Source organism: Sabethes cyaneus, chromosome 2, assembly GCF_943734655.1.
Source record: "Sabethes cyaneus chromosome 2, idSabCyanKW18_F2, whole genome shotgun sequence".
Lineage (NCBI taxonomy): Eukaryota > Metazoa > Arthropoda > Insecta > Diptera > Culicidae > Sabethes > Sabethes cyaneus.
The window spans coordinates 114,135,629-114,149,137 of NC_071354.1; the positions used below are offsets into that span (position 1 = coordinate 114,135,629).

At 39.9% G+C, this 13,509-nt stretch overlaps 1 protein-coding gene across 1 annotated transcript in view; it reads left to right on the forward strand.

Moving 5' to 3' along the window:
- Positions 1–13,509, forward strand: part of LOC128734832 (protein mini spindles) — a 234,428-nt gene that overhangs the window by 200,778 nt on the left and 20,141 nt on the right. The window contains exons 12-14 of the mRNA XM_053829197.1: positions 9,142–9,591; positions 9,662–9,791; positions 10,531–10,604. Of these exons, the coding sequence (XP_053685172.1) occupies positions 9,142–9,591; positions 9,662–9,791; positions 10,531–10,604 (654 nt within the window). The remainder of the gene's footprint in view (positions 1–9,141; positions 9,592–9,661; positions 9,792–10,530; positions 10,605–13,509) is intronic.

The following is a 13,509-nucleotide window of genomic DNA, read 5'->3' on the forward strand; positions in this document are numbered from 1 at the left end:
ATAGCGTCGAAAGAACAGCTCGTTCGCGAAAAAAATCTGCACAAGTACATCGAAAATAAAAACCTATCACATCGTGTCATATAAAAATTTGAAAATCCTCAATTCTACTTTTCTCGTGTCACAAAAAGGTTCGAACCTCGACTGTCTGTCGATCGTAAACCATGATGCGAAGAAAAAAGTCGTTTGTATACTATTAAAAGTTACACCCGCGTAGTTGGGGCCTTCGACGGGAAACCAAACTTCTCCATTCGAGAGCTGGCAAAAAAACTGAATCAGACCAAAAGTTTCGCCCAGAAGGCCAAAATTCGAGCTAGGTTACGTACGTTAAAGATTCAGAAGGCCTCAACAGAATACGGTCGGAAAAAGCCGTGCCCGGAAGTTATACCATCAAAAGCTGACGCTCAAAAACTACGTTGCTGCGTTTTGCACGACGAGACCTATGTGAAACGGACTTCAAATCAATAGTGATCTATAACGCTATATTACCTGCCAAATGGCACTAATAACACATAAATTGGTTTGGCCATCTCTCAGAAACGTTAGACTAATTGACATCTTTAAAAGGCACATTTTTAAGAATAACATTCGAACTGATTGTATGTTTTCGATAAAAATCTTTTGCGGTCCTTTGCAAGACCTTTCATTTGATACTAAAATTGTTGAAATCGGTTGAGTGGTTCCGGAGAAAATCATGTCACGTAATTTTTACATTTTTGCTTATAACTTTTAAACGAAACGTCGGACTGCAAATCAATTCAATAGTGTCAACAACTCGGCTCCAGAGAATCATTTACTCCGCTGGTCAACGTGAGACGGATGAAATCAAAGGCTGCAAAGGATGGGGACGAGAGCCTGGTGGTCATACAATTTGCGCTGAAGAACGATCGTGATAGTTTCTATGCTGCCTATTTACGAAATCGGAATTTACAGTTAAATCACATCGGACTGAATTCAACGCGCAGAATTTACGTGAATGAAAATTTGACAGCGGCCGCACGTAAAGTGAAGTCTGCTGCGTTGCGGTTGAAAAAGGCTGGAAAGGTATCTTCTGTGTTTAGTAAACTTGGGACGGTGTACATCAAGACAGCAGTGAATGGTCCTAATGTAGCAGTCTACTCCGAAGAACAACTAAATGTTTATACGTAGTTAAGTTTCTCTTAATGTTTCTTTTACTCTACTTTTTGAAGTTTGTTACATGTATTTAATTTATGACTTGTGAAGAATGTATTTTACTATATTGTGTTTTACCATATATTGTAATTTTAAGTTAAGAAACAGTTGCTATCTCTCTCTATCGGCACAGCTCTCAAAAAATTGCCTCCCGTTCTTTATCTGATGCCGCCTATTAGTACCACCTCTACGAACATTCCCGGTGCGGTGTTAAATGCAGCGCTGATTTCAAACAAATTGAATATCTGTCACGGTAATGCACAGAGTCTCTGTGCAAGGAAAAACAGTAAACTAGACGAAGTAAAGCTTCTTCTCGAGCATTCCAAAGTTGGGTTGGCGTGCTTTACTGAAACATGGTTGACGCAGAAAATTTCCAATGTTGTTATTTCTGTTTCCGGGTACTCTGTTATACGAAATGATCGACTGTATAAACGTGGCGGAGGTATTGTTCTATATTGCAAAGAGGGACTTCGCTGTAAGAAGGTATATGGCACAAATCTTACACCAACGTCAGATGACACGACGGAGTGTCTTGCCGTAGAGTTGTGCCTTGGCAATGAAAAAGTTTTGGTCATGTGTGTATACAATCCGCCAGAAAATGACTGTTCTAGTTTTCTGTATGAAAAGCTCACAGACTTTGCCGTGTGCTATGAGAATATTGTGCTTATTGGGGACTTCAATACCGATTTGACTCGTCCGAGCAGAAAAAGATGTCAGTTTCAATCGACACTCCACAATTTGTCACTAACGTCCATAGGAGACGAACCAACTTTTTTCCACGGAACTGGTTGTTCGCAGCTGGATCTATTCATCACCAATAATTGTGAAAAGGTATTGCGCTTCAATCAAGTTAGTTTTCCCGGGCTTTCTCAACACGATCTCATTTTTGGTTCGCTAGATTTCAACGTGGTACCAGCGCAAGCAGTGCACACTTTTCGATATTATATCAGATTCAACCCACAAGCAGTAGCATGTGCCATTAATGCCATTCCCTGGCACCAATTTTATGAAATTGAAGATTCGAACGAGCTAACCGAATTCTTCAATGAACATATTAAACGTGTTCATGATGCGCATATTCCACTTCGTGTAGTGAACATCAAAAGATCGTCAAATACGTGGATTACCTTAGAGGTGCGAAAATCCATCATTGAAAGGGATATGGCTTACCAGGATTGGCGAAGAGCTGCGTTGGAACACAAAGCTCAGGTACGTCAGCAGTATAAGAGGTTGAGGAATCGTACAAATGTCTTAATTTCAAGAGCTAAAAACCAATACATGAATAGCTTTCTTGATAATCGAACTGATCCAAAGGTTCTTTGGCAACGAGTCAAAAAGTTGGGTGCTTGCAAAGAATCTTTGAACATGGACTGTGAGTTTGATCCTGATGATATTAACCGCCTGTTTGTGTCGAATTTCTCCGGAAGTGGCAACGGCCAGTGGACCGAAAATGCTTTCCAATATACACCGAATGGTTTCACATTTCGTCCTGTGGAAATCTGGGAAGTGGTCAATGCAGTTTGTAGTGTAAAATCAAATGCAGTTGGTTTGGATGATTTACCGATTAAGTTCATCAAAATGATCTTACCGCTGGTCGTCGAACAATTAACACATATGTACAACCTAATCATACGAACGAGTAATTTTCCTGCTTGCTGGAAACATGCAAAAATAATTCCAGTTCGAAAGCAACGTCACCTGAATGCGATGTCCAACCTAAGACCAATAAGCATTTTATGTGCCCTCTCTAAGGTCTTTGAGAAGCTAATTGGAAATCAAATGACGAATCACATAGCGGAAAATAATCTGCTATCGGAGTACCAGGCTAGATTCCGAAAAGGTCAAAGCATCAAGACAGCAGTTGTTCGAGTTTACGATGATTTGGCAAGGGCGTACGATCAGAAGAGAAGTTCTGTATTACTGCTGCTTGATTTCTCCAAGGCATTTGATACAATTCTACATTTTCGACTTTGTGCCAAACTTCGAACACAGTTTAGTTTTGCTTTTAGTGCAGTGAGATTAGTCAGTTCGTATCTTGAAAATAGGCAGCAAACTGTTTTGAGTGGAAATATGAAATCGACTTCTGCCACTGTCACATCGGGTGTACCACAAGGATCAGTGCTTGGACCGCTATTATTTTGCTGTTACATCAACGACCTACCTAATATTGTTAAGCACTGCTCCATACAATTATATGCTGATGACGTACAACTCTACATCAGTCGTTCTGGATCTAGTACTCAGGAATTGACGGTAATGGTGAACGAGGACCTTGTTAGGATTGCTCACTGGTCTCAACGTAATGGATTGCATGTTAACCAAAACAAAAGCAAAGCACTTTTAATAAGGACACGATCTCGAAACGTTACTCAACGTAGTCTGCTACCGGATTAGGATTGGGCAAAATTCCCGAAAGTATCGATAATTGAATATCAATATCAAATCCGCCGCTTTATCGATACCGTCGATATATCGTTCGTGAAGTATCGATATTGGATTTATCGATACTATTTAAGGCGGCATTCTGGGGTTAGGAAATGCTACACAAAAAACAGGGATTCATAAACATTAATCTATAAAAAACATGTTGAGCAAAGACAGTGCCCCCAAAACACGCACGCAACACATCACTCGCTCCAGTGCAGCTCTATTTCGGACATGTCGCTTTATACGGAAAACCGCACAACCTGCCAGAGCTGTTCGCGTCCGACTGAATCGTATGCTGCCCCGGAATCTACAAAAATATGATGAGTTGTACTCCCGACACATCCGGATGACCTGCCGAAGAGTAAAACTTTAATCCGTAGTAGCACGGGTCTCCATGAAGCCCACCTGGTACTACCCTATGAACTTTCCTGCCACTGGGGACAGACGACGCAACAAAATCTGAGAGAGCACCCTGTTGATGGCTTTGACCATCGTTATATGCTGCGGTAATTACAGCAATCTATCCGATCGCCCTTTCGGTATATAGGACAAACTACACCCTCAATCCACTCGTCCGGCAGCCCATCCAGTGACCAACCATCCACTGATGTGTCGTTGCTAGCGGTTCTTGGTCATTCCTGCAGAGTTCCGCCGGGAGTTGCTCCTTTCCGGTTCTAGCTCTTCTCGATCTCTGTCCCACATCTGCCACTTTCACCACTATTATGGCGCGTAAAAAGCTGGAAAGTCTTTGTTAATGCCGTCAACGCCCAATACTACTCTCTGTGCTCTCTGGTCAGTTCTGAATTGCGGAAAATCGCGTGTCGTATGCTCTTACTGTTCAATAAGCGTTAAACATGTAAGTGACATTGTTCAAGGTTTTGCATAAGAGTCAATTTCAATAAAGTAAATTTGGGAATTAAGCTTAGTAGATACCTGAAAAGAAAACAGCGCGAGAAAAAATCCTTAAAATATTGCTTTCTTGAGCATTTCCAGGTCAGCTGGGATATCCCGCTTTATCAAAACAGTATCGGGATGAAATTATCGATTTAGCATAATATCGACGCCATAAATATCGATGAAATATATCGAAATATCGGCCTTAGAGTATCGATATCGCGAGTATCGATACGGTATCGCCCAATCCTATACCGGATATTGTGATGGATGGACAAGTGATTCAGTGGACGGAGAATGCAAGCAACCTGGGCTATGTGTTCCAAAGTGACTTACAATGGGATGGATTGATTCGTCAACAATGTGGAAAAATTTATGCCAGTTTACGCACGCTCTATAACTGCGTGGCATCTGCTCCAGTCGATACACGCCTAAGGTTGTTCAAAAGCCTTATTCTTCCACATTTTCTATTCGGTGATGTAGTTCATGCCAATCCCAACGTTGGCGCACTAGATAAACTGCGGGTTGCATTGAACTGCTGCGTGAGATTCGTATACGGTTTAAATCGATATTCACGAGTAACCCACTTGCAGAAAAATCTTATTGGCTGCCCACTGCAACGCTTTCATGCACATCGCTCATGCATGTTCATCAGGAAATTAATGGCAACCCGCACACCGTCGACTCTGCACGAGAAATTAGTACTATCCCGAGGACGTCGCTTACAGAATTTTGTGGTTCCAATAAATAATACGTCTCTCTACGGAAATTCTTTGTTCGTTAGAGGTGTCGTGAATTGGAATATGGTACCCACAACAGTAAAACGCGCTACATCGGAGGCAATATTTAGGAGAGACTGTTTGCGATTCTGGAACCGTGATTGAGAGAATAGGTTAAAATTAATTAGTAAATTTGGGACGTATAAACAAAGTCAATTTCGGAGGTAGTGAATTTAAAAAGATTTATCTTTATACTACTGGTCAATAATAAATAAATAAATAAATAAATAAAAATAGTGGTCTACAAGGTGATAACACATTTCAAATAAGTGTAACAGCGAACGAATCGGTTCAGCCATCTCCGAGAATTAGACGACTAAAGTGAAGCGACATACATACATACATACATACATACATACATACATACATACATACATACATACATACATACATACATACATACATACATACATACATACATACATACATACATACATACATACATACATACATACTGTCGAATTGCACAGGGAGAGCAGTAGAATTTGTTCACGTCACTAATTGGAAATTCAGTCACTTTGTTCGAGCCGCGTACAGTTCTAAATTTGGCGATTTAATTTAGGTCTTTGATCACAGGTACGTAATTTTATTACATTTCTTTACTCCTAAAATTATCAGAAACTCTGAAGTAATTTCGAAACTTGAAAATGGCTTTATTAACACTTTATTGCACTATGGAAAAACAAACGAATGTAATTCAGAAACGGCCTGTCAGCTGATAAATAAGTGATCTTATGTAAAATTTTCCGGCGAATCTCATGATGCCTACCCCTTCCCTAATAGTCATCGAAAAGTACCAAGTTTTACTGATTTTTTCATATTTTTAACAATATTTTAACTTAATGGACTTTAGCAGGCAAGACTTTGAAAAAAAAAACAGAACTTAAAAACCCAATTATATTATGCAAAGAAGTTCGTAGAATCAAAAAGTATTGTTCCAAGTTTTATTTTCTCAAAATCTTGTCTGGTGCAGTCCAATAAGTTTAAATGTTGCTAAAAATAGACGAAAATTAGCAAAACTCGATATTTTCCGATGACAATTAGGGAAGGGGTGGGCACCATGAGATTTGCCGGAAAATTATACTTGAGATCACTTATATTTTGGCAGTAGGCAGGCAGTTTCTGAATTTCGTTCGTTTTTAGGCTAGTTTTTCCCATAGTGAAATGAAGTGTTAATAAAACCATTTTCAAGTTTCGAAATTACTTCGAAGTTTCGAATAATTTTAGGAGTGAAATATCATGTTAGTCGACATAACAATGTATTATATTGCACACATAACTAGCATAATAAAAGAATAAAACCATAAAAATTTGTACTTGTTACTTTTATTTAAATATATGCAAACGTTCCTAGAACACGAACATTTATTATGTTGATTCAATGTTGCAAATGCATCTTTTTGATTAAAATACATTATTTAGTCATGAAAATGTCCGGAAGCTTCAGGTAGACGTGTTTAAACATACTTTCACTAACAATTCAGATAGAATTAAGCATGTCCCAGATATTCAAAACTCCATATCTCCCAAACTACCAATATTGTTTTTTCTAGTTACATGATTCTTATGTAGAATTTTCTGGCGAACATTTTAAGCATATTTAGGCTTATACAAGTTTGGAAAAAAAGTTTATGTCCTGGTCTCGAAATATTGTTAAAGGGGGGGGGGGGGCAAGAAAAAAATAATAACATCAGACCTTCAATAACTAAACAAAGGAGAAGAAACCAGTGTATATAGTTCCAGATTAATAAAAGTTCAATACAAAAAAGTTGTACAGTACTTAAATTTTAGTTTAAACCAAAACTTTTAACATTTTTTTATTCAGGCAAGTAAAGTAAGTATTCTGGCTGAGATGAATCAACTTGAAAATAGTGGAGTGCTACAGGATCACCTTAGAGAGCCATAAACGTGTAACTTGACCTTCATTTGAATTTTGTTTTTTACTTGCATGTCACTTGGTTAGTTGACATTTTTTAAGAAAAAAAATCTCTGACACCATTCACGTTTGAAACCGCTTGTTTCTTGGTCAACCATTTAGCCATATGAATATCATCCCATTCCTCAGCTAATGCTGGTTCTCAACAATAACGTGTTTATCTTTGATATATTAAGGATGCAAACGCACCACTATCAGAAGCGATTGTCATTGTTTGACTAATAGCATTTGTCCAGTCCGGCGCTGCACTTCGGATGAAGTGCAGTACTGCGCTGGAAGTTGTTTTCCAAATATCAGGGTTTCTAACAGCCCTCTGTCGAAGAACCTTGATCTTTAATTGAAAAATGCCGGACATCGGCATAACAGGTGTTCCGAGTCTTTTTTTGTGCCACAGAATCGACATATATCACCTTGCAGTTTCCCCATAAGCTTCAGATAGCGGTTTGGACAATGTCCTGTTATAAGATCAGTATAAATATTTAGATCTTTCTTCGAATGCTCTAGGATTTAACGAACTATTGAAATGTTTGGAGAGATAAACTGTTTTGACTGCCTAGCAATGAAAGTGTTATTCCAATTTAATTCCACTTTCGTACATTTTCATACTAAAGCTCAGTAAAAAGCAATATAACTTAACGTGACTTGATATGATGTAATGGTCGGGGCCACCGTTGATCCCAATGATAATCGCAATATGACAATAGTCAGAAAAGTTTCGAACAGTTCAGTGACATCCTTTCTGCATGCGTCCAATGCATACTACAAAATTGTATCTTTAAGTTTTTCGTCCCTTACATCCAAAATTAGGGTAGGTAGGATATTAGGTAGGCAATTTGGAGCCCCGAAAGCACCGAAAGCTGATGTTCCGGAGTGTGTAATATGTTGTATTTCTATTTTAATCTTATCTACTACCTATGACAGCAAAATTCGGTTCTATTGAAACAAGTTGAATCAAAATGGAACAAAATTTAAAGTAAATGGAGCCAAAAGTCTAATTCCAAGCACTCTAATTTTGGGCGTCGGAACTTAAAGGTTAAGCACAATAGTCACCTGTGACCTGTAGCAGAAAGAAAGCATAGATGGTGTAGGATAGTTGATCGAGACTAACGGGATAATTACTTCAACTTTGCACGAATTGGGTAATTTAGAGATGTAAACTTGTTGAATTGTAAAAATCTGCTTCCATTAAAGAATGCAACATTATTGCACTTTATTTTTTCGCCCCTTCAAATTTCGAAAATTTTTGAAGGGGGGGGTGACATAAACTTTTTTCCAAATTCGTATAAGCCTTATTTGAAAATAAAATTGGGGGTGTTTTGAGATATTCGCATTTTTCGTTTTAAATTGCACAAAAATGTATGATGTTAAAAAATTAGATAAAAACTGATAACATCATTCGATTGCGCGGCCAAAGATCCATAGAAAAAGTATATTGGCATGTCTTCCCATCAAACTGTTTCAGAGATATTTAAACCCGAAAAATGACTTTTTTTGAAAATCTGTTAAAAAAGGATGTAGCGCCACTGCTAGGCGGATTGATCAATCAACTCAAAACTTTGGGAAATTGGTTGTGGGGCCGGAATGAACAATTATGCCAACTTTGGTTGAAATCACTGATGCTCGAATCCAATTTTTCCGATTTTTGTGTACGTTTGAGATGGAATGACCCATATGTGACTTGGCCCTTCGAGCCTCGAATCAACTTCGTGCTTTCGACCAATTTTTAATCCTTTGCTATAGTACCTATAACAAAGGTAAACAAAAAAGTTTCTGAAATTTTGCTATGTTATGTAAAAAACTTCAAGCTAGACATCCACATGGGGTATACGAAATGATGACGTAGGACGTAATATTCAGTTTTAGTTGGGAATATCTTTAATGAATTTATAAATATGAGGCTATAAAATCCAAACAGTAAATAAATTCTATTTTCAGGTGATTCCGGATCGGCTTCAGGATTTGGAATATGACGCAGTACTACTGGAAGTTCATGAATTTATGCTAGCATTACCAAGTGCATGGTGGCAACAACGTCCTTCTGACACACCTCTACGAACCATTAAAACAATCATTCATAATATGACAAAAATAAAAGGAAATGCAATTTTGCAACATTTGAATAAGATCCCTAGTCATTCCGAACTAAACAGCTATATCCTTCGTATATTGAAAAATCTTAGCAAAGAGTCTACGTTTAATTTGGTCAACACACACAATCAGCATACCTCAGTGGTAAATATTTCTAACAGTGAAAACAACAACAGCCAGCATAAATTTGGTACTCGGCCGGTTTACGAAACACACGAAGAAGTGTCTGTCATATTCAAACTTATCTCAAACACGGAAACTAGTCGTGAGGGTTTAGTAAAACTGCATGAATTCAAGGTAAGTCTGTAAATCAACTACGATTTAACCAGCTCTATTATAATTTTGCAAATCTCTTGTTTTTTTATAGTCCAAAAACCCAGATATCGATATTCTTCCATTTTTGAAAGGTGCAAGTGTAAGCTTTCAGAAATATATATTCGACGGACTAGCAGAATTAGATGCTAGCAAGCAAAATACGTCTGAAAATGCGAAAAATGGTACGAGCAGTAAATTTTGTTTATATAAATACAATCAGTGTTGGGCACCGCTAATTCGCTAACCGACCAATCACGAAACCCTAGTTTATAAACTCAGACTTACCGAATTGTTCCTGATCCTTATTCTTGCTGTTTAATTTAAAATAATAAACTTTTTTATTTTTTTTTAATTTTATAGTCACTTTAAGCAGCTTGGGTCATTCGTGACTTCTGCGGGGTTGGGATTTGAACCCGGGTCCTCGGCGTGAGAGGCTTGAATGCTAACCACTACGCCGGGACTGATCCAAAAATAATAATCTGTAAAGCATTTTATCCATTATAATAGGTTTTGATCCCAGTTTCATTAAGAAAAATTGTGTAATAGATAGATAATAGATAAAAGATATATGCGATTAGTGATTAGCGAAATTTCCACGATTGACTAATCTCATGTTTTTAATCTTAGATTATAGCTTGGTTCGACCCATGCACCTTCCAGCATTGGACAAACGGTAGGAGTCAAAACGACTACTTGTTAAGCGTAGCTACCAATACCCCCCCCCCTCCTCACCTTAACGCTGTTTCCCCTCCTTCATCAAAAATTTTCACTTCTTTCCCCTATCGTCCCTTCATCAATTATAGAACCATCGTTTCAAAAACTATTAATTTCCACGATTATCAGCCAATTGTATCGGCTAGTGAATTAGCGGTGCCCAATACTAAATATAATCTGATCAATATTTCTTATTTATAACCGCAGCTTCGACCGTCAATCGACTAGCCCAATCAACAGCAAACCCCGATTACTGGATGGAAAGGTTGAATTCACTCATGGTAAGTCTTATGGTTTTGTCTTTCTACTATATAAATATAAAGTATAAAAGTATAGAAATCACTTGGAAAACCGGAAATGGAAAGAAGGTCCTGCGGGCCGAATGTCATATACCATTCGACTCAGTTTCGAAAATTGAGCATTTTCTGTGTGTGTGTGTGTGTGTGTGTGTGTGTGTGTGTGTGTGTGTGTGTGTGTGTGTGTGTGTGTGTGTGTGTGTGTGTGTGTGTGTGTGTGTGTGTGTGTGTGTGTGTGTGTGTGTGTGTGTGTGTGTGTGTGTGTGTGTGTGTGTGTGTGTGTGTGTGTGTGTGTGTGTGTGTGTGTGCGTGTGCGTGTGCGCGCGCGTGTGCTTGTGCGTGTGCGTGTGTGTGTGCGTGTGTGTGTGTGTGTGTGTGTGTGTGTGTGTGTGTGTGTGTGTGTGTGTGTGTGTGTGTGTGTGTGTGTGTGTAACGCTTTCAATCTCACTCACTTTTCTCGGAGATGGCTGGACCGATTTTAATGTTCTTAGTGCCAAATGAAAGGTCTAGGTGTCCCATAGGTCGCTATTGAATTTCATACTGATCGGACTTTTAGTTTCAAAAGTTATGTATAAAAATACGAAAAATATGGGACTTCATTATCTTATAGGTCCCTTCACCGAATTGAACAAAGTTGATTGCATATGAAAGAGGAGCCTTGCAAACCCTTAACTTCCAAATTTCATGACGATTGGACTTGTAGTTTGAAAGTTACATAAATAAATGTGAAAAAATAGTATTTAAAACATATTTTTGTAACATATAAGCATTAATTCAATGAAAAACATCACACATTTTATTATTATTTGAAAATTGCTGCTGAGATCTATCAAACGAAACCGAGTTATTTGAAATCGGACGGTTCATTCAAAAGTTATTCAAACTTTAACACTTAAGCACCGTGTATTAAACCGTTAAAACGTGTGAAATCAAAACATATCAATCAAATGTTGATTGTATTCAATGTGTGTGGTGTATGCGTGTATGTATGTATGTATGTATGTATGTATGTATGTATGTATGTATGTATGTATTTTTTTTTTTTTTTTTTTTTTTTAACGAGTGGGGAAATCTGCTATCAGACACCTGAGAAGACAGCTCAGGGAGTGGGGTTTGGTATCCCGTGAAGATCGTGAAGATCCAGACCCACTAAAACCCTACTCGAGTCTCCAGCCTCAATCCCCCCTGGAACCACCTTATCGGTATTACTTCAGGGAGGGGCTATTGTGCTTAACGCACGCTCTTAGATAACTACTGGACTATGGTAGTTAGGCTGTTTATTCGCCGTTGATCGGCTTTCCAGCGGCTTTGTAGCTCAAGTACGATCTGGGTAGCAGCCGCATTGACCGCACCCCAGACGTCCGAGCTAGAACACATCCTTTGGACTAAGTTATCCGGAGTAGTGTCCTGTCCGCTAACTGCCATCATGTTGCTTCTCACGCCCTCGAAACGAGGGCATATGAAGAAAGCATGTTCTGCAGTTTCCTCAACGTCCGCGCATTCGGGACACTCGGGGGACTCCGCATGCCCAAATTTGTGCAGATACTGTCTAAAACAACCATGCCCTGACAGAATCTGTGTCAGGTGGAAGTTGACTTCGCCATGACGCCTGTTGACCCATCCGGATAGTTCCGGGATAAGTCTATGTGTCCACCGGCCTTTTGTGGAATCAGACCATGCCCGCTGCCATGTGATCATCGAGGCCGATCTTGTGGTACTCCGTATGCCTCTAGTTCCACGTTGGTTGAAGCACTCTACGTCCTCGCTGATGATGATACCAATAGGCATCATACCCGCTAAGACGCAGATTGCGTCATGTGAAACTGTGCGATACGCACTCGCCACTCTTAAGCACATGAGACGATAGGTGCTTTCCAGCTTGGCTAGATAGCTTTTGGTACCTAACGCCGATGACCACACCGGCCCGCCATACCTGAGTATGGACTGGACCACGTTGGCTAAAAGCCTTCGCTTGCTGCCATATACCGCAGAGCTATTAGACATCATACGAGACAATGCCGAAATAGCTGTGGAAGCCTTCTTGCAGGCATAGTCGACGTGGCTCCCGAACTTGAGCTTGTCATCGACCATGACTCCAAGGAGTTTTAAGAACCGCATTGACGAAATAGTGCAGTCCCCGACACTGATACTTGCTTGCTGCACCGACTTGCGGTTGTTAACCACGATAACCTCCGTTTTATGATGCGCTAGGTCCAGTTTCCTGGATCGCATCCAATCTTCAACAATGCTTATAGAGTGGGCAGCCGTCAACTCAACCTCTCTGATAGATTCACCGTAGACTTCCAAGGTGATATCGTCCGCAAAGCCGACAATCGCCACCCCTACCGGAAACTTTAGCTTCAACACCTCGTCATACATGACGTTCCACAACACCGGGCCCAGTATGGAACCTTGCGGAACCCCTGAGGTGATTGGAACGCATTTCTGACCCTCCTCCGTGTTTTAGCATAGCACACGATTCTGGAAATAATTTTCCAGAATTCTGTACAGCGACACCGGCACTTGGACGTTCCGAAGCGAGCTAGCTATGGAGTCCCAGCTAGCGCTATTAAACGCATTTCTCACGTCGAGCGTGACAACTGCGCAATAACGAATACCTGTCCTCTTGGGCTGGATTGCCACCTCGGCTGTCTTAGTGACAGACAAGATGGCATCCACCGTAGATTTGCCTTTTCGGAAGCCGAATTGGTTCCTTGACAGACCGTTTGTACCCTCCGTGTACTGTACGAGTCTGTTAAGGATAACCCTCTCCAGCACCTTGCCGGCAGTATCGAGTAGACTTATCGGCCTATATGACGAGGGGACACCCGGAGGTTTTCCCGGCTTCGGCAATAGGACCACGTTCTGTCGCTTCCATCTGTCCGGGAAG